General features: G+C 51.7%; 1 protein-coding gene across 2 annotated transcripts in view; it reads left to right on the top strand.

The window, feature by feature from the left end:
• The window catches only part of SIPA1L2 (signal induced proliferation associated 1 like 2), a 58,078-nt gene that overhangs the window by 12,196 nt on the left and 23,942 nt on the right, over window positions 1–21,940 (top strand). For both annotated transcript variants that reach the window (XM_054712925.1, XM_054712926.1), the window contains exons 5-8: window positions 364–467; window positions 8,828–8,985; window positions 11,119–11,695; window positions 13,496–13,770. In XM_054712925.1, the coding sequence (XP_054568900.1) occupies window positions 364–467; window positions 8,828–8,985; window positions 11,119–11,695; window positions 13,496–13,770 (1,114 nt within the window). The remainder of the gene's footprint in view (window positions 1–363; window positions 468–8,827; window positions 8,986–11,118; window positions 11,696–13,495; window positions 13,771–21,940) is intronic.

Genomic DNA, 21,940 nt, shown 5'->3' with positions numbered 1-21,940 from the left:
TGCCTTGCGATGTCCTTCGTTTTCCTGGTTTCCAGCTAAGAATTGGCTGGAAACACGCACACACTCACAAGGATGGGCAGAAGAACCTCACCCCTGCAGGGGGGTCCCCTGAGTCAGGTGGCGAGAGTGCAGGAGGGGGTGCCGAGGGCTCAGAGGCACGTGGCGAGAGCAGGGCGGGCTGCAGATCTGGTGGGAGAGCAGCAGACACAGGAGATGCGAGAGGGCGGGGGACCATAAGACGCCGTTGTGCGTGGCCCAGTGGTTTGTTTCTCCGATCGAATCGCCTTCTGGAAGGATGACCTTCTCAGTGTCCGAGCGCTCACTTCCAGTTCCTGACGTGTTTTTGTGATTGTCTGTCTCTAGCCGACTCCACGGGGACGCACTCCCTCTACACCACGTACAAAGACTACGAGCTCATGTTCCACGTGTCCACCATGCTGCCGCACATGCCCAAGAACAGACAGCAGGTACGTGCCCCTCACCGCTCCCACCGCAGCCAGCCCGGCCCGGGGGGTGGGGAGGCTCACGCTGTGGAATCTGCCGAGAATCATGGTGTTTTTCTTAAAAGGCATTCAGAATCGTTGACTCTGTAATCATTTGGGCTTTCAAGGGAGTATTATTGCACGTGTTTTGTTTTTAATATATTTTTATTGATTTCAGAGAGGAAGGGAGAGGGAGAGAGAGAGAAACATCAATGATGAGAGAGAGTCATGAATCAGCTGCCTCCTGCATGCCCCACACTGGGGATCGAGCCTGCAACCCGGGCATGTGCCCTGACCGGGAATTGAACCATGGCCTCCTGGTTGGTTCATAGGTCTGTGCTCAACCACTGAGCCACACTGGCCAGGCTAGGTGGTTTATTTGCATAAAGAGGAGTCGCTGGACGGGAAGACGCTGACTCGGATCAGCGCACTGTCCCAGGTGCTGGTGCATCACTTAGTGATGAGCAGGGTGAGTGGTCGCTCCCAAGGGGCTTCCTCAGGCCAAGACCATCTGTCCACACGTCAGCTCCATAATGCAGGGAGCAGTGCCTTTGGGCCCGGCCCTCCGTGTTCAGCCACCGAGCCCTCCGCACGCTACTCGCCGGAGTCCTTGGGCTCCAAACTGGGCCAGCCCTCATTCTCATCGGGCCGCCTCTGCGTGTGAAGTCGGCTTGTCTTGACGGTTCCCGGAACTCATCCCCGGCTCCCCACCCCCCATGTTGTAGAGCCATTAAAACCTCCGGTTTTGAGTTCCGGGTACCTGCCCCTCTTTTTTTCCTTTTTTTTGGGTGAAACTATCCTTAAAAAGTCCTACACATAGAAAACGTGTATGGAAGGATGGGGGTGGGGAATGGAGAATGGTGGGGGGGGGGGTGTTTTAAAATTCCCAGGCTGGAGATTTAAAATAAATAAATAAAATAAAAATAGCCCTAGCCGGTTTGGCTCAGTGGATAGAACGTCGGCCTGTGGACTCAAGGGTCCTAGGTTTGATTCCGGTCAAGGACATATACCTTGGTTGCAGGCACATCCCCAGTAGGGGGTGTGCAGGAGGCAGCTGATTAATGTTTCTCATCAATGTTTCTAACTCTCTATCCCTCTCCCTTCTCTCTCTGTAAAAAATCAACAAAATGTTTTTTAAAAGAAACATTAAAAAAAAGACGTGTATGTATCCCTGTGTGTTAGATAATACATTACCGATTCCATAGCCTAAAGACCTGTTTGGTTACCGTTTTTAAAGACTTGAGTGAGCATCTGTGACTTTGGATAACTTATGCGGATCAATCAGAGGTGGGAAACCGTCAGAACTGCTTTGTTTGTTTAATTGTGCCTCCCGCATGTGGAATATGTATGATCCTGTATGTGGGTCCCTGGGAAATCTATAGTAGCCCCCCCGTATCCCCAGGGGGGGTACATTCCAAGACCCCCAGTGGATGCCTGAAACCACAGGTAGTACCAAACCCTATATGTGCTAATTTTTTCCCTCTACATACACACCTATGGTAAAGTTTAAGTTATAAGTTCAGCACAATAAGAGACGAACAGCAATGCCCAGTAATGAAATAGCCCGGTTATAACCATTCGCTGTGACGGAAGGTATGTGACTCTGGCCCCTCAGGGCCGTACTGTTTGTATCGCGGGCAGATGCTGGACAAAGACACGATTTACATCTCGGGGGACAGAAGGGGACAGCGTGCGATTTCATCACGCTACCCAGAACAGGGCACAATTTATAACTTATGAATTGTTTATTTCTGGAATTTTCCATTTAGTATTTTCAGACTGTGGTTGACTGCGGGTGACGGAAACCATGGAAAGCAGACTTTGGATCAAGGGGACCACTGTATACTCCATACCCCGGGGGCAGACCAGCAGAATGCGGAGGGGATGAGTGAGGCGGGGGAGGTGATGTATCGCAGTCGGCCCCCTGCCCCGTGGCCTTGGGTAAGGCTCTCGGTCTCAGGAGAGCTGTGATTATTAGAGGATGAGGACATGCTCTGGGTTTCAGAAGGATTTTAGGGTAGCCCCAGGCTCGGGGGAAGAACGCTGTGATTCTGAGATGCCGCCCCTGGGTTTGGAATCGCGGTGTGGAGCCTGTGAGCCTGTGTGGACGAGATGGTACGTAGCAGCTTAGCGTCAGGATTCTGTGACTCTCGGTTCCTCTTTGTGGCTTCCTTCTCGGCTGAGACAAGGCTCCGGCCGAAGAATGGAGTTGTTAAGAGTGAGAACTCTGGAGCCAGACTTCCTGGGTTGGAGTCCTGGCTACTAGCTCGTGACCTTGGGCCAGCTTTTCGAGGCTTTAGTTTCCTCTCCTCCCCCCCCCCCCATCTCCCGCCACCCAGACAGATGCTTATCTCTCTCTCTCTCTTTTTGTTTTGTTAATCCTTACCCCGAGGATACCTTTCCATTGGTTTTTAGTGAGAGTGGAAGAGAGAGGGAAAGACCAAGAGACACATCCATGGGAGAGAAACACATTGATTGGTTGCCTCCTGCATGAGCTTGACCGGGGCCCAGGCTGGGGAGGACCCCGCAACCGAGGTACATGCCCTTGACCAGAGTCGAACCCAGGACCCTTTGGTCCACAGGCCGATGCTCTATCCACTGAGCCACACCGACTGGGGCTCTTTTTTTCACCGAAGTGTCCCTAAGCACCTAGAATGGTACCCACACCATTGTAAGGGGTCTCTAAACAGCTGTTGAGTTAGCCAAAACCGGTTTGGCTCAGTGGATAGAGCATCGGCCTGCGGACTGAAGGGTCCCAGGTTCAATTCCAGTCAAGGGCATTTACATTGGTTGCGAGCACATCCCCAGTAGGAGGTGTGCAGGAGGCAGCTGATTGATGTTTCTCTCTCATGGATGTTTCTAACTCTCTCTTCCTCTCTGTAAAAAATCAATAAAATATATTTTTTAAAAAAAAGATGGAAGTACTGTGTATTTAAATAAAAATTAAAAAAAATAAACAGCTGTTGAGTTAATCATTAAGCCTTCCTCAGTGATAATTAGGATTGGATGAGTTAATACATATCAGCACGTGCAGTGTGCCTGGTCCAGTGTGCTCAGCAAGTTTTAGTAGGAACTGTTATTCTGTAATTTACTAGATACAAAGCCTGGCATTTAAATGACTTTATTTGCATTTTATTTTCCTGTTCCCAATCCCAAAGATGTTATGAAAAACCAAGGCCTGAATGGTTAAGAAAGTAAGGGGCTGATTTATTAATAATTTTGTAAAATTACTTGTACTCTGACATTGAATATTTTGCTACTCGTGAGTTGTCAGCAGAATATTCCGGCCCAGCTGGGTGTGGCTCAGCGGTTGAGCATCAGCCCAGGAACCAAGAGGTCACTGGCTCAGTTCCCAGTCAGGGCATATACCCGGGTTTCGGGCTCGATCCCCAGTGGAGGGCATGCAGGAGGCAGCCGATTGATGATTCTCTCTCATTGTTCATGTTTCTTTCTCTCTCTCGCTCCCTCTCCCTTCCTCTCTGAAATCAATAAAAATATATTTTTTAAAAAAAGAATATTCCGTTCACAGGTAAATGACGCCATATCCAATCATGGAACATGTGCTTTTCCTAATTTATCAAGGGTTCTGCTGCCTCTTCCCATCTCTCTCACCCACCCCTCCCATGCCCACAAATTGCGTGAATACCAAGGGCATCCGTGTCTGAAGTGAGCAGCTGGGCTGGTGCCTGCATGTGGAGGCCCCCGGACTTGGCACAGCCGACTGGCCTCCACAGGAGCCGTGCCCGTGACTCGGGCCTCATTAGCACCATGGCATCTGTGACTGCGAAACTGGCCCAGACTCGCCCACATCAGATAGAATTTCCTATGTTTGTTCTCGTAATAAACCGAGCTGAGAGCTGCTTCTAAGACGTAGTAAAAGCCTTTAGAGAACTCACCCCAGCCAAAGAGTTCAGTGATTGGAATGTCTGACGCCCACAAAGAAAAGCTGGCCAGGCCGGGGCGTGATAAGGGGCCCCTCTTGGGGCGCTTCCCTCCTGCTGGGTCCTGGGGTCTCGGGGCCTGGTTAGCAGTCAGGCCCTTTCACAGGCGCGTCTCCCCGGGGTGTTTCCCTTCTGCTGGTCCCGCAGACAAATCTCAGTGGAGCAGTCAGGGTGTCATGAGTGGAAAGAGCCCCACAAATTAGCTCTGAGCTTCACTTTGGCAGAGAAACCTCTCCCGCAAACTAAGCGTCTAAAACAGAAGAAGGAAGCGTGGGGCCTGGCACTGGTAACCTTTTTAAAAAAATGTTTTAAAAATACGTTTTTATTGATTCTTAGAGAGAGGAAGGGAGAGGGATAGAGAGATGGAAACATCCGTGATGAGAGAGAATCATCAGTCGGCTGCCTCCTGCATGCCCCCTACTGGGGATGGAGCCCGAAACCCAGGCATGTGCCCTGACCGGGAATTGAACCCTAACCTCTCGGTTCCTGGGTCGACACTCACCCACTGAGCCACACCGGCCAGGGCTGGGTTGGTTCTCTTGGCACTGAAGAAGTGTTTTGAGCGTCACGTGGAGAAGGGAGACGTTAGCCCTAGTGGGTGTCACTTCCTGTTCCCATTTCCCAAGCAAACGGTGCCTGGCGGTCAGGCCTGCCCTCCGGGTCTGCCGGGCTGTGTTTGTTCCCGGGCTGACACACCTTTCCCCTTCCCCTTCCAGGCTCTGATTATCCGGAATATCACTGACCAGTTAGAAAACCCAGCACCGATCACCAGAGAAACCACTTACCTTTTGTAAGAAGTCCCAGAAATTCCTTCTCCAGTGTTTGATAAGGCCTTAGCCAATAGTGAAGAATGGTTTGCTTAACTTTCCAGATGTTACATTGCTTGAGTCTCTAATCAAATTCAAGCATCCTGTTAATGGACAGGGAGTTAATTGTTCTTATTTTATTCTCCTACAAAGAGTTTTAGATTTTATTCTCCCTAATGACTCCCCTTGACTCCCTCCACCCCCCCCCCCCCCCCCGTCCCCCATACACACACACTTTACTTTTTCTACAAAGTGCATTTGTTTAAAAACTCAGTTGACTTTTAAAAACATGTTGGGCCCACTTTATTTTTTTATTTTTTTTATTTTATTTATATATATATTTTATTGATTTTTTACAGAGAGGAAGGGAGAGAGATAGAGAGTTGAAACATCGATGAGAGAGAAACATCGATTCAGCTGCCTCCTGCACACCCCCTACTGGGGATGTGCCCGCAACCAAGGTACATGCCCTTGACGGGAATCGAACCCGGGACCCTTGAGTCCACAGGCCAATGCTCTATCCACTGAGCCAAACTGGCTAGGGCATGGGCCCACTTTATAAAGCCAAAGAATGTGCTTAGAAAGGGACAGAGCCATTTGACTATTGCTAAGGTCTTAAAGTTTCCCTTAACCTCTGATTTATTTTTTTTTAAATGTATTTTATTGATTTCCGAGAGGAAGGGAGAGAGAGAGAGAAACATCACTGATGAGAGAGAATCATGGATCAGCTGCCTCCTGCACACCCCACACTGGGGATCCAGCCACAACCCAGGCAGATGCCTTGGCCGGGAATCGAACCATGACCTCCTGGTTCATAGGTCGATGCTCAACCACTGAGCCGCGCTGGCCGGGCCCTTAACCTCTGCTTTAAATGTTCCTGTGGTGAAGTATGTTGTGACCCGTCTTCCCTCAGGAGGAAGGGATGGCCAGGAGCTGTTCTGTTTGCTGGCCCAGCCCGGAGGCCCCGGGCTGACGAGGCCACGCCTCCCTGCGCCTTCACTGGGAGGGCTGGCAAGTGGAAGTGTGGCCCAGTGAGCACTGCGGGTGATGGGGGTCTGCCAAGGCCACCGTGACCTCCACCTTCTGTTCGTTAATCTGAGAATTTCTGTGTTTCAAGGATATTGAGTCAAGTACTGTGTATCAGATATGTTGAACACAATGTGACATATTAAACTTTTCGTTGGTTCCTGAACACCCCTCGTCCTATCACTGCACATCTGGATCATGTATTTCAGTTTTGCAGCTTTTCTATGGAAGTTTGTCTTAGGTACTTCCCTTTGCTTCCATTTTCTTCTCTCGGCGTGAACTGTTTTTTTTGTGGTTACCATCTGTGCCCACTGTAGTATGGCTAAGGGGCGGCACAGTGGACATGACCTGGTTTGTCACTGACTTTTTACCTGCATCCGAAGTGACCCATCTTACTTCAATATCTAGCAACCATTTTTAAAAAAATACACGTGACTCATTGGGTTTGTATGACTATAGGTTCATATACACTGAGTGGCCAGATTATGATGATCTCTGAATGCGTAATAATCTGGCCACTCAGTGTATATCCTATATACTAAAAGGCTAATATGCAAATTGTCCCCTCGACCAGGAGTTCGACCAGCAAGCAGACCGGCCAACCACCCATGTCCCCTCCCCCTGGCCAGGCTGGCCGGATCCCACGCATGCACGAATTCATGCACCGGGCCTCTAATATATATACACACGCACACACGCACTGAGTGGCCAGATTATTATGCGTTCAGAGATCATAATAACCTGGCCACTCAGTGTATGTTTCAAAACTTCACTGACGGTGAGATGGCGTTCATGGGTTTGTAACTTTCGCCGCGGGGACTTCAATAGGAATTTTCCCAGGTATGACTCAGCAGTTTCATTGGCAAAGGGGAACCTCCCCTTCCCACTGTCCCAGGCCTTTCATCGTGTGAAATCACAAGTCAGGGGCCCGGGGGTGAGAGCTTTGTGTGTCTGGGTTTAAGGGTTTTACGAGTTGAACTGCATGCTCTTCCCAGTGAGTGATGTGTGCTCTGTGGGTGCCAAAGAGATGGAAGAGTCAGCGCGGTGTCTTTGTTTTTGCTAATAAAGAGGTTTACTACCTGAGATTATCCCGGCCCCGCGCTGACATCATCACGTTGGGAAGGCTCCCTGGGTCTGTTAAAGCTGCAGCTCACACACGGTGAGCACAGCGTCAGTGGCGTTTCTTGCATGGACTGTCGAGGTCCCGTGCGTGGATCTGTGAGCGAGGTGGTCACAGTGTCTCGGCGCAGTGTTAGGGCTGTGATTATGTATTTTTAAAAAATATTTTTAAAATTGATTTTAGAGAGGATAGGAGAGGGAGAGAGAGAGAGAAATATCAATGATGAGAGAGAATCACAGATCGGCCTCCTGCACGCCCCCTACTGGAGATCGAGCCCACAACTCGGGCATGTGCCCTGACCAGGAATCGAACCGTGCCCTCCTGGTTCATAGATCGACCCTCAACCACTGAGCCACACCGGCCGGGCTAGTCCTCTCCTTTGTGCATTCATTTAGCATGTGTGTTGGGAGTCTGCTGGGACTGGGCAGGCCACCAGGACCTGGGAAACCAGAAGGCCCTGAGGCGCCCCCTGGCCTCACAGGATCCTTACGTGATGTAGAAGTCGGCCAGCTCTTAGCGTGTTCTGAGACAGGCGCGGGTGTGTGCGGGGAGGCCGGCCTGGGCTTGCTGAGGCCGGTCCTTGTAGGGGAGCTGATAGCTAAGCAGAGACCTGAGCTGTCTGGGAGAAACTTGGGGTGAAGGGGGCCGTCTTGGTAGAAGGAAGGTGGGAAGTAAAGGTGTTACATGTTGAAATGTTGGGGTTCCGCCTCTCCTATTACATCTTTACTTTTTAAGATTCCATACTATTGGGTTCCCAGCTGTTGATGTGATGGAATTCTGTGTTTCTGAATCAGACGTAAAATACCAAATTGAAGTTAAGCTACTTTGAATATATTAGCGCCACAGTAGCAGGATGGTGAATTTTTGTTGCAGAAACTTATCTTATTGTGGGAGCAGGCGAGCGAGGCCACAGTGAGGATTCTGTCTCCTCTGAATTAAAGAGCTTAACCCATGAAATTCCTTAAAGCATGTTGATCTCTAACGTGTATTGTTTTAGGGTAAAAAGATAAAAGGAGCCCAGCCGGTGTGGCACAGCGGTTAGCGTCGACTTGTGACCCAGGAGGTCAGGGTTCGATTCCCGGTCGGGGCACATGCCCAGATTGTGAGCTTGATCCCCACTGTAGGGCGTGCAGGAGGCAGCCGATCCATGATTCTCTGTCATCATGGATGTTTCTCTCTCTCTCTCTCTCCCTCTCCCTTCCTCTCTGAAATCCATAAAAGGTCAAAGGAGAGAGAGTGCGGCTGAAGGAGCAGGACATAACGTGGGCTTTCTCCTCCCAGGTCCTGTCCCGGGGCCCGGTCAGGAACTGGCTTCCGCAGAGGAGCCTGCTCTAAGTGACCTCCCTTTGCTGAAGGACGGGCTCGTCGTGCGCACCGACAAGGTCGGTTTGTGCGGAAAGCCTCGTGTGTAACGGCGTGTGTGTGTGTGTGTGTGCTCTGTCCCGCCCGCAGCTCCTGAGGAAAAGGCACATAGGAAATGACATCGTGACCATTGTCTTCCAAGAGCCCGGAGCACTGCCTTTCACTCCCAAGAGCATCCGGTCCCACTTTCAACACGTCTTCGTCATCGTCAGGGCGCACAGCCCGTGCACCGAGAATGTGTGCTACAGGTGAGCCGGTGCCCCGACGGCTCACGCCCCGGTCCATTTCAGCAGCCTCTCCCCCCGATGGTTTTATTTCCCAATTACTATTTTTAACCCCACAATTATCCCTTTTGTCTAATTATATTCCCCACTGTCTTCACTCGGGTGCTTTCTTCTGTAAGAAATAATTACCTTCCCACTTTTGAAGAAAATGAAATGCCTAGCAGATCAGAATCATAAATGATACATTTCCTTGATTTTTTTTCCCCCTAAAAACTTCCTCCAGCCCCTGCCAGCACCATAAGGTAACTGCTCCCAGCCTGGGCGGGGGGTGATGTGGCCGGGTCAGTGCTGCTTGAGCAGGAGAAATTATCACAGGGGCAAAACTCTGCTTGTCAGCCCGGCTCCTGGGAACACGCACTCCCGCAGGCTGGGAACCAGAGCTGCCGCTGGCCCGGGTGACTTCCCTCAGCCGTCCATGGGCCTCAGTCCCCAGCTGTTTCCAGCGAGGCCTGCTTTCCTTCTTACCTGCTAAGTAAGGGGCAAGTCGTTTGTTTTTTTTAAATATATTTTTATTGATTTCAGAGAAGAAAGGGGAGAGAGAAATCAATGATGAGAGAGAATCATTGCTCGACTGCCTCCTGCACGCCCCCCACTGGGGATTGAGCCCACAACCCGGGCATGTGCCCTGACCGGGAATCCAACTGGGACCTCCTGGTTCATAGGGCAACACTCAACCACTGAGCCACGCCGGCCGGGCTGGGCAACTCTTTCCTAAGAAACAGCTGATCTTCCGTGGGGTTCTGGAAAAAGAGTGGGCCTTTGACCTGAGGTTGAGGTGCTTGGTATGAATTCTTTATTTCTCAGAGCCTTTGCTTCCTTCTCTTAAACGTGGAAATCATCGTATTTACTTCAGTACATATGTGCACCTATGAAGAATAAATAGTGGAAATGATGCAGAACAACTGTCCGAGGCCTGGCACTCCTCAAAGGCTCTGACCTTAATAATCTGAACACAGTCATTGCCAGTTCACGGCCGACAGGCCGAGGCGGGGTGTGGTGTGGGTGGGGCCAGGGGGGCTGTGAAGACTCCTGGAGGCAGAGAAACCCGTCTGAGCGTTAGGTGTTGCCAGTTGACATCCCCAGCCCACGCCCACGCTCACAGTCAGCTTGTTAGAGCCGGCGATTCCCTGGCCCTACTGTGCGGCGTGCTAGCTCAGCATGCCTGCCACCTGCTTGTCTTCCTCCCACGGCGATTTTTATACGTATCCGAGCGAAACACCACTGGCCTAACGCTCAGATCCACTCACTAACGCTAAAAATAAAAATTTAAAAAAAGGGAAAAGTGTAGTATCTACTCTGTATAAACTTTCCACTTGACTAGACAATGTTGGTACAAACATGGTAAATTGGCTGATTCTTCTGAGATCGCTCCCTAAGAATGGTAATTATGAAAAATAATCTTCAGTGAACCGTCCTAAGGGATTGGAAACTTAAGCCGAGGGCGGTGCTGTATTTGGTGTGATTTTTATTGGCTGCCATTTTTTAGGTCAAACAAGCATTTTAAGTTACTTTCTATCTTTAGTTTATTGCTTCTATCATGATGGGGGGGTTCATTATTAGCACAAAAAACCCTAAACATATGTAATATCTATTTTTTTTCCAGGTTTTTTATTTTAATTAAACCAACCAGGAGGAATTTTTTTGGTATAAATATAGCTCTTACAAGCAGAGTGGATTGCATTATGGTTTCTGTGACAGAGGAGGGGTGTGCAAACCACTCAAACAAATAAAAACTTATCCAGCCCGGCCAGTAATGCTCAGTGGTTGAGTGTCGACCTATGAACCAGGAGGTCACCGTTCAATTTCCGGTCAGGGTACATGCCCGGGTTGTGGGCTCGATCCCCAGTGTGGGTTGTGCAGGAGGCAGCCGATCAGTGATTCTCATCATTGATGTTTCTCTCTCTCTCTCTCGGCCCCCCCCCCCCACCTTTCTCTCTGAGATCAATAAAAAATATATATATATTTTTAAAAGCTTATCCAGAAATGAGGAAGACAAGAAGCTCCAAATAGCTGGCTAAGCTGAAAGGGTGTCTGTGCCAGGTTCCGGAAGGGGGGGTCTCGGCATCACCGCTCATCTTGTTTCTCTTTCCTCCTCAGCGTTGGAGTTTCTAGATCCAAAGACGTGCCCCCGTTCGGCCCACCCATCCCCAAAGGCGTCACCTTCCCCAAGTCAGCCGTGTTCCGGGACTTCCTTTTAGCCAAAGTGATCAACGCGGAGAACGCGGCCCACAAATCGGAGAAGTTCCGAGCCATGGCCACCCGGACGCGGCAGGAGTACCTGAAGGACCTGGCGGAGAACTTCGTCACCACGGCCACCGTGGACACCTCCGCCAAGTTCAGCTTCATCACGCTGGGGGCCAAGAAGAAGGAGAAGGTGAAGCCGCGGAAGGACGCCCACCTGTTCAGCGTGGGGGCCATCATGTGGCACGTGGTGGCCCGGGACTTCGGCCAGGCCGCCGACATCGAGTGTCTGCTGGGCATTTCCAACGAGTTCATCATGCTGATCGAGAAGGAGTCCAAGAACGTGGTGTTCAACTGCTCCTGCAGGGACGTCATCGGCTGGACCTCGGGGCTCACGAGCATCAAAGTGTTCTACGAGAGGGGCGAGTGCATCCTTCTGTCCTCGGTGGATAGCTGTCCCGAGGACATCCGGGAAATGGTCCAGCGCCTGGGGGTAAGTACCCCTGGGTTTCGTATTCCCTACGTCCTGAGGCCTTCAGTCCCCATTCCTATTGGCTTCCATTGTGCACGTTCCACCGTGATGACGGCATCTAGGGAATGAATGGCATCTAGGGAATGAATGGCATCTAGGGAATGAATGGCACCTGGTGAATGAATGGCACCTGGGGAATGAATGGCTATTTCCTGTGATGACTGAGTCCATGTAAGGATGTGAGGGACTCCAGATAAATGGAGAACAGGATCCTTCCGCCTTGGGAATGTTGAGGAGAAGAAATAGCAAACGGAACAAAGGTCGGAGGCAGCAGGTGCAGGTGCAGGTGCAGGAGGAGACAGCAGCGGACAGACGTGGGGACTCCGGAGAAGCTTGCCCTTCACCTCCGTCCTCAGGAGGAGGTTGACTTTGAACCAGAAGTCGAGTTGCTCTTGGGAAGAAGGCAGGACCTGTCATTCTCAGGAAGTCCTTTGGGGGTGGCCCTGACCAGTCCTTGGTGCTGGAATGCACGGAGTGGGGTGCAACCCCTTCTTTCGTTTCCTTTCTTCGATGCTGCTGCATACTCTTGGGGTGTCAGAGCCCGCGAGCGGATCCTTGGGGTTGCCCGTGGCCCCCAAGAGATGGCCCGCTGGAGGAGTGCCCCCTGCATACCGCCCTGGTGGCAGGTGCCAGGAGCCTGGCTGGCCGGGCACATGAGAGCTGAGGCCTCAGCGCCCAGGCGAGCGAGGGCATTCCGTCCACAGGGGAGGGTCCTAGGGCAGGAACAGGTGTTCCCAGGCTGGTGCAGAGCCAGCACCCCCACTTCCCTGGCATCTGCCGCTGCTGCTGCCCATCTGGGGGCAAGTCACCAGCGTTAACTTGGAAGTCCTCTGGGCCATTTTGAAGTTGAATGAAGTTGTCCGATAGGCTTTCGTGTTTGACGGGTGAAACTTGTAATCGTTTCAGCCGGACAGTATGGCTCAGTGGTTGAGCGGTGACCCATGAGCCAGGAGGTCACTGGTTCAATTTCCAGTCAGGGCACATGCCTGGATTGCGGGCTCGATCCCCAGTGTGGGCGTGTAGGAGGCAGCCGATCAAAGATTCTCTCTCCTCGTTGATGTTTCTATCTCTCTCTCCCTCTCCCTTCCTCTCTGATTCAATAAAAATATATTTAAAAAAGAGTCTTTTTTGCACCGGGACAGTCCATCTGGAGCAATGCCATCTCTATGCTTAAGAGCCAAATCGGGTGACACAAGAAAGGAGTGGGGATCATCAGAGACCGTCTTAAGCCCTAGTCAGGGCTTCTGAGAAAAGGCAGGACACCTGTGACAAGTGGATTTGCCTTTGAAGAATGAAACCATTGCCCTGACCGGTTTGGCTCAGTGGATAGAGCCTCGGCCTGTGGACCTAAGGGCCCCGGGTTCGATCCCGGTCAAGGGCACATACCTTGGTTGCAGGCTCCTCGGGCCCTGGCCCTGGTCGGAGGCACCAATCGATGTGTTTCTCTCACCTTGATGTCTCTCTCTCTCTTTCCCTCTCTCTCTCCCACTCTCCCTAAAAATCAATGGGAAAATGTCCTCGGGTGAGGATTAACAACAAAAAAAAAAAAAGAATGAAACCCTTGCTTAACTCTTGTTATTGTTTTGCGACTGATGCCCATATGGTTAATGACGCTGAACTTGGATCGAGATGTGTCCCTGTCACGTGGACAGATCGAGGGCAGGGCTGTGAGGCTGAGGAGCAGCGGGCACGAGGCCTGTGTGTGCACCTCTGACCTGGGGACCCCACAGCCGCGTCTCTGACCGTCTCCTGTCCCCTCAGATAGTGACCAGAGGCTGCGAGACCGTGGAAATGACCCTGAGGAGGAACGGGCTGGGCCAGCTCGGCTTCCACGTGAACTTCGAAGGCATCGTGGCCGACGTGGAGCCTTTTGGCTTTGCCTGGAAGGCGGGCCTCCGCCAGGGCAGCCGCCTCGTGGAGATCTGCAAGGTGGCCGTGGCCACGCTGACCCACGAGCAGATGATCGACCTGCTGCGCACGTCCGTGACCGTGAAGGTGGTCATCATCCAGCCCCACGGCGATGGCTCGCCCCGGAGGTAAGCCCGGCGGGCCCGCTGCCCCTGGGGGTCCTGGGAAAACGCGGCCGCAGGCGTCCTCCACCGCGTCGCCTGGCTGTTAGCCATCAGAGCAATTTAAAAAGGGCTCTGACAGCTCTCAGCGTAAAGCACACGATAAAGCGTCATTTTCTAAGCGATTTAACGGGACAGTGACCGCGTAAAAGCTGAGCCATCGCGCTGAGCTGCAGAAATGCCCTGGCTCACCCGGACGTGAGGCTGCGTCTAAGGAAAGGAGCGTCCGTGTCACCGCTCAGCCTTCGCGAATGCAGCGTTTGTCTGTGCGCTTCCCTTCCCTAACTGAAGGCGTGACTGTGTGTGTGTGTTTTTGTTTGTTTTAATATGTTTTTATTGATTTAGAGAGAAGGGAGAGGGAGAGAGATAGAAACATCAGTGAGAGAGAGAATCATGGATCGGCCGCCTCCTGCACACCCCACAGTGGGGATCGAGCCCACAACCCGGGCATGAGCCCTGACCGAGAATCGAACCCTGACCTCCTGGTTCATAGGTGGACGCTCAACCCCTGAGCCACACCGGCCGGGCAGGGAGAGCTATTTAAGGACAAGCCGCCTGTGGCTCTGGGAGGCTTTCTGCCGTGTCTGGTGGTGTCGGGGTCACATTCCCGCTCTGTCCCAGAAGTCCCTGCTCTGGTGGAGAGAGAGAAAGTGGGCTCAGGGGTCCAGGCCTGCGCTGTGTGACCCTGGGTAAGGCCTGGAAGGTGGGATCATCACATCGCCAGCTCCTGCTGTGCCCCTGAAGGTCGGATGAGATGAGGGTTCAATAGCGCCTCCAGGCCTCACCAGCACCCGCGTCTTGGTCAAGATCACTAAGATCCTTTCTCACTTGGATTTTCTCCTGCTCGATAGAAATTTTTATCACTCAGCGATCACGAGCTACCACTGCTACTTGCTAACCTTCTTTCTGTGGCGACAGGACGTTCCTGATGGTCTCTCAGCCCCTGCCCTCTGCCTGAGAAGCCAGCACGGTCCCCAACCCTTTCCGCGATGCCATGTCCCTTGTCTGTATCGCCCGCAGCAGTGGCCACGAGCCCCACGTGACTGGTGCACACTTGAAATGTGGCTAGTGGGACTGAGGAGATGACTTTTTCATTTTAGTCACTTGAGATTTAATTACCCATGTGGGGGAGGGACAAATTTCCCTCTACCCTCAAGGTTCTTCTGGCTGATCTAATCCTCAAACAAGACAGGAGCCAGATGAGCAAGAGAAAATGACTAAATGTAACACACAAGTATGTGTGGGAACCTCGCGTGCATGAGCGAGTCAGAGTGGGGGAGTGGGTTTTGAGGTCTGGGAGACATGCTGAGCTGGGGACCAGGTGATGGCCCTGGGGGTGCAAAGGCCACTGCAGGGTGATGCGAACAGGCGGTTAGCCCTAGCCGGTGTGGCTCAGTGGATAGAGCGTCAACCTGCAGACCGAAGGGACCCAAGTTCGATTCCGATCAAGAAGCCAAGGTAGTGTGTAAGTGAAAGTCTTTTAAAATAAAGTTTAAGCCAGTTATTGGGAAATTTTTGCAGACAGTAAGATTTCTTTCTTTCTTCCTTTGGGGAAAATCAAGTCCTTTGATCTGTCCTAGAGGTTGATTGCTACCATAGCATTCTCCCTTCAGGTTAAAAGCATGTTTCTCCTACGTTTCACTTTGGCCTACAGTAAGACTTCTTAAAGCGTTCAGGAGATCCGGTTAATAAATATGTTAAAGTTATCATTATGTTTGGTATTTTAAAAAAGTAGGATTTCCTAAGAAGTACTGAATTTCGTTAGCTAAAACAAACAAACAAAAAACTACCATTTACAAGTTTAGGCTGTTTTTATTGTTGTTATTGTTGTTTAATCCAAGCACTTGTTTAACTGCCTTGGTCTGTGCGTAATTAATCCTTTCTTTGTGTCAAATGCAAATCCTCTGATTAAAGCTATTGAGGATATTTAGAGCTTTTCCTTTGTTTCCTGGTAATGTTTCTCCCTGAAGAGACAGATTTTCCTCTGGATGAATCTGGAATAAGTGTTTGCATTTTAACTTTAGCCAGGATGAGAATTAGCCCTTTGCCTAGTAGTAACCCTCTCAAATTGGCCCGCCTCTCCATCCACATTTCTGCATCTTGAAGGTTTTAAGCCCAGCCTGTACCGTTTAAAATTGTTTCGATTCAGTCTTCTTGCATTTGAATTTGTAAATTTTTAAATCCACGTGTTGGTTAGTTTGGGACTCGCGCTGCCTGTGGCTGCCTGGGAGCCCGATAAAGCGCTGTTGTCAGGCAGCTTCCAGAACGGAAACCATCCTGGCCAGCCGTGTCCAAGGTCACTTCAATGTCAGCCGTGCCGGAGTTCAGCCTCTGTTAGATTTTTTTTTTTAAGAAACTGTAGGGAGGGCCTTAGAGGGGAAATGGGCAGCATTTGACTCATTTCAAAAATTAAAATACAAATCTTTTAAAGGAACCATAGCTTAGCACCATCAGTCCTGTAGCAGAATGTACAAACATAGGCTTTAAGCTAAAACTACACCTTTGATTTGTGGCATGAAAACCCATCTTTCTTTCTTTTTACAAATTGGCTCTCGGTGCTTGTCAGGGAGGGGCAAGGAGAAAACATGCGTTTACGTGTGTGTGTGTGTGTGTGTGTGTGTGTGTGTGTGATTTTTTTAAAAGTTGTCTTTAAATGTGAGAGCCACAAGGATGACCGCAATGGCCCAATGAATGGATTGCAAGAGATTTCGTGCTTCATAAACACTGACTAGCAAGTGAAAATGCGTCCGTTCATTTCTGCTGCTTATCAGCTTGATGGCTGTCCAGAGGGCACCAGTGAGAGATGATTCGCCTCGGAGCCCATCTGCTCCTGCCGGCAGTGTGCGAGGCCTGTCACTCATAGCCCCCCCACCCCGGCCCCCCCCAACCCGGCTGTCTGAGGTCAGGTGTTTGTTATGACTCGGAAGCTGCCGGATGTGCTGAAGTCTCTGGCTGGGAGAGGATTCACCGTGGAATCAAAAGCTCCCCTGCATTTTGCAGTCTCCTTCTCAAGCCTCGGGGTGATGATCGTTCAGCCACCCCTCAGCTTGAGCTCCAGGGAACCCCGGGCTGGGAGGGTCCCCTTCGGGGGGAGCTTATTAAGTGATTTCCTGCCGGGACTGGATCTGCGTGAATTCACGTGGATGGGGAATGAGTGGCGGGAAGCGGCTTGGGAATAGCACTCTTCGCATAGAAGAAGGTTAAAGGGAGGAGGCCCCCCAGCAGACAGCCTCTGGGCCAAGGTGAAGAGTTGCTGAAGCCGCTTCATTAACCTTGGCTTTGGGGGGGCTGGTGTGGCCCCGCCCCCGGCCTGCCCAGGGGACTGACATTCTGCAAGTGTCACTCCAGGAAAGCAAATCCACTCAAAAGGAGGGGAGAAAGGAAGTAACAGCTCATCAGAATCACGCATGAGTTGTTATGCAACGCGAGTGATTTAGTAACCATGTCCAATAAAAATGGAAATGGAGTTCCTTGCTGGGGTGCATCTGTTTTGTGTGATTTCTCATCCTCTGTTGACATGACATATTTTTCTATATAATGCAAAACAGTGGAAATTATCTCATGTTGTCCTGAATCCAAATTGTGGTTCTCAAATCGTTCTGTAAGCGTGGAGCTTTCTGTTCTTGTCGACTGTTTTGCTGCCTGTGGCCTGGCCATTCAGCTCCCTCGAGTGCACAGGGGCGGGTGGGAATCGAAGCAGGAAGGAGAGCTCACGTGTGTTTGATGAGCAGTAAGTGTGTGTGTGTGTGTGTGTGTGTGTGTGTATGTGTGTACACGTGCGCGCGCACACATGGTGAGTGGAAATCTGGACTAGAGTGAGGTTTTATTTTTTTATTATTACTTTTTAAAAAATATTTTTATTAAATTCAGAGAGGAAGGGAGAGATAGAAACATCAATGATGAGAGAGAATCATCGATTGGCTGCCTCCTGCACGCCCCCTACTGGGGATTGAGCCTGCAACCCAGGCATGTGCCCTTGACCAAAATCGAACCCAGGACCCTTCAGTCCGAAGGCTGACGCTCTATCCACTGAGCCAAACCAGCTAGGGCATTATTACTTTTTATTATATCTTTATTGACTTCAGAGAGGAAGAGAGAGATAGAAACATCAATGATGAGAGAGAATCATGGATTGGCTGCCTCCTGCACGCCCCAAAATGTGGATCCAGCTGGCAACCTGGGCGTGTGCCCTGACCGGGAATCGAACCCTGATCTCCTGGTTCATAGGTCGACGCTCATCCACTGAGCCACGCCGGCCGGGCTGGACTAAAGTGAGCTTTTAGATTAGAGGTTCAATTTATTCGTATGGGGGAGAAAAATTAGTTACATTTGGTGTTGTCTTATGGCACCTGAAAACAAAACAAAAAAACCCACCATAACTTAGGTTCTCCAAGTAACTGAACTGCACTCACTATTCTGAGTCCCTTCAGAGTACTGCTTAGATACCCTCACTGCTTGAGGTCAGCGCATTGGGTCACAGAAGGAATGTTAGGTAGCTTTCCTCCCACTCACTCACTCATGCACTTGTTCCCGCTCTTAAAGAGTTTGTGCCCGAATCCGCTGGGTCTGGGCTATCACACTACATGGTACAGACCTAACCTTGACTCTATGGACTCCTTTTCGTCTCCCCCTCGTTCTCCAGTCCAGGACCTTCCCATTCATGTTTTTGCTGCTTAAAACGTTTTCTCCAACCGTAGCAACAACCAACTGCCCGCTAGCGTGTCTCCCCGCGGGCAGAGAGCACGCTCTGTCTCTCCGTGTCCACGGCGTCCTGCTGTGGAGGATGTTGTCCTGTCACTGACCCTGGGACCAGGACGCAGGGGGTGACAGCCAAGCTCGGGCTCTGTTAGTTGGGCAAGTAGAACTGTGTCAAGCTTGACAGGTTACCCACGCCGTGGGGCCGTGGGAACGCCGGCCGGCGGTGCTCTCCTGGTGGGGAGGTCATCACAGCTCAGGCATCACGCGGCTGTGGGGGAGCTTCGGTGTTGAACTCGGAAGGATCGCACGCAGGGAAACGTTATTCCTGCTCTCGGGCTTTCTCCGGGAGACAGGGAAGTGGCTGGCTCCGTGGAGAACTTGCTGAGCCTTTGAGTCAAATGCTGTGCTGGGTGCAACCCAGTGGGTAGACCAGTCGGCCCGTGTGCTTGGTGAGGAAGGAAGGGCTGGAAGCTGAGGAGCCATTCAGGTCCGGGCAACCCACTGCCGCTCTCATCTCACTCCTTCGGTTCAAGTCCTTGTTCAAAGGGCTGGGTCACGTGGGTTTATGGTCTGATGTCTTTTCTTATCCTCACCAGAGGAGATGTATTGATTTTTAGAGAGAGAGGGAAACATCGATGTGAGAGAGAAACCTTGATCGGTTGCCTCCTGCACGCACCCCATCCAGGGATCAGACCCACAACCTGGGTATGTGCCCTGACTGGGAATCGAACCCACAACCTCTTGTTGGATGGGACTACACTCCCACCAACTGAGCCACGGCCCAGGGCTGACGTCTCTTTTTCTATCTATGGTCGAGCTGTCTTTCTGTGTCTATAAATCAAGGACATTTGTAGGAAAGGGAGTTCATCTTTCATTTAGTTCCTCCTTCCTTCCCCAGAAGCCGTCCTGTGTGGTATTTCCCTGCTGCCTGCTTTTGATTTTTTTACGCATCAGGAAGAAAGAGTTTGAGAATCTAGTGACTGAGCTTCAATTCCCCCTGTCACCTTGTTGGATGACTTGGGAAGAGTCGTTTAGCTATTAGCAGGCTATTAGCATAACAGATGTAAAGACCGATTAAAATATCAGCGATTGCCTTAACCCCCAGGGCTAGGGAGGGTTCTTTTGCAAAGTGCATAATAGACAAAAAGCAGGCAGTTCTTTTCAGGGATCTGTCCGCCTTTGTTTCCAAGATTTTTTTTTAGATTTTTTTTTTTTTTAGCTCCTAGTGGAAAACATGGCACGCGTGGGCCGCATTACCTGTTCTCTGTTGGTTTTCTTTCTCTTTTAAAACTATATTTTTATTGATTTCATAGAGGAAAGGAGAGGGGGAGAGAGAGAGAGAAACATTCATGATGAGAGAGACTCATGGATGGGCTGCCTCCTGCACGCCCCACACTGGGATGGAGCCCGCAACCTGCGCATGTGCCCTGACCTCGCATCGAACCGTGGTTCACAGGTCGATCGATGCTCAACCGCTGAGCCGTGCTGGCTGGGCTCTTCGGTGGCTTCCTAAGGAGGTGGCCACGGGTTTTGGGAAGGGCACTGAGCTAGGAGTCAGAGGCCCCAGGTCCGAGGGTGACCCTGTCCCTGATGAGCTGGGCCACCTTCCCGCCCTCTCCGAGCCTTCTCTGAAAATCGGAGCTGTAGCGCCTCAGACATGTGTGGGAGTGGCCGTGGCGCGGTGTCTGTGGGACTCGGTCAAGGGCTGGACGAGGTGGGTGGCGGGTTGGGACCCGGGGCGGCATTGAGGAGTACGGCAGGCCTTCCCCCTGATTGCTGGGTTTCGTGCAAGAGTCTCTGCGATGCAGCCAAGTGAAGTGAAACCAGCAGGCCCCTCCGAGCGCAGCAGACGCAAGCGGTAATTACGTGGTCAGGCTGTGGCCGTGCGGTCCAGGCCCTGCTAATTGGTTCAAATGCCTTTCCCCCCCCCCCCTTTTTTTTAAGAATAAGTCTTGCCCGGCCGGCGTGGCTCAGTGGTTGAGCATCAACCTATGAACCAGGAGGTCACGGTTCGATTCCCGGTCAGGGCACATGCCCTGGGTTGTGGGCTCCATCCCCAGTGTGGGGCGTGCAGGAGGCAGCTGATCCAGGATTCTCTCTCATCATGGATGTTTCTCTCTTTCTCTCTCCCTCTCCCTTCCTGTCTGAAGTCAATAAAAATCTATGTAAAGAAGAACTCCAAGAGGCTGTCCCGTTTCTGGGCTGCACATGGCGGGTCTGGGTTGGAGCCCAGAGCGCGCACTCTCCTTCCTGGAGAGCAGGTGGTTGGCGTGGAGCGTCCTGCTGGGAGGAGAGAGGGAACCGCTCCGCCCGCTGGGCCCCCGCAGGGCCGTCTGGGTCAGGCTCCGAGGGGGACCCCACAGCCTCTCCTTCAAGTGCCTGAGTTAGTGATGGTCAGTGGAGGTTCTCCGGGAAACGAGAAATGCCATCGCCCGGGAACGGGCCTCGGGGGCAGTGCCTTCTTGCCGGCATCTCGCGCTGGGTGTCTGAGGTTAAGGTGCACAGGGGCCGTGCTGGCTTGGCAGGGAGTGGGGGTGCTGTCAGCTGTGAGGCGGAGGGGACACTCCTGGGCGCCGGCCTTGCCAGAAGCGGCAGCAGCTGTGGACCAAGGATGCGCGGGTGGGAAGCTGCTTCCTGCGGCCGGAGGATGCCGCCAAGTGCATGCGTGTCCTGGGAGTGAGTGCACGCGTGTCCCTGTCACAGGAGGCCCACAGAGCTGGTTCAGAGGGACCGTATTGGGTTTTTGGTGTGGTTTTTTTTAAAAAATATATTTCTATTGATTTCAGAGAGGTAGGGAGAGGGAGAGAGCTAGAAACATCAATGATGTGAGAATCATGGATGGGCTGCCTCCCGCACGCCCCACACTGGGGATCGTGTCCGCAACCCGGGCCTGTGCCCCTGACCGGGAATCGAACCGCGACCTCCCGGCTCATAGGTCGAGGCTCAGCCCCTGAGCCACGCCGGCCGGGCAGGTTTTCAGAGTGAAGCAGTGGACGTAAGATCCTCTGAGGGCTCCCGCCGTGGAGCCGCTTGTCACTCTCCCACTCCCGTCGCGTTGCATTTCCCAGCAGCACATTTGCTGTGACCTTGGTCGACACGGCGGTTTGCTTGCAGGGTACACTCAGACGCATTAGACTCAGACAGTTGCTGGCTCGCGGCCGCAGTGTTAACAATTGTATTTATCTCTAACCCTGCAGCTGAGTGTTTATGGATGTCTATCTCGCATGCTAATTGGGAGCCTACGTAGATGACATGTTCATTTGTTATAGAGCTTCCTTGTAAGCGACCCTGCAGCCTTGTGTATTGTCTCCGAGTGTCTCCTCTGGCGAGAAACCGGAAAACGTGGGGGAAGCCAGAGGGCGGCTCCATCCACGCCTGGCTGGGTCAGGGCAGGAAGGCAGGCGTGTAGCGTACCTGAACCTGCGCACGAGCAGGCGAG

The sequence above is a fragment of the Eptesicus fuscus genome, chromosome 24, assembly GCF_027574615.1.
Source record: "Eptesicus fuscus isolate TK198812 chromosome 24, DD_ASM_mEF_20220401, whole genome shotgun sequence".
NCBI lineage: Eukaryota > Metazoa > Chordata > Mammalia > Chiroptera > Vespertilionidae > Eptesicus > Eptesicus fuscus.
The sequence above is the reverse complement of the archived record's forward strand: the minus strand, read 5'-3'. Positions and strand labels throughout refer to the sequence as shown.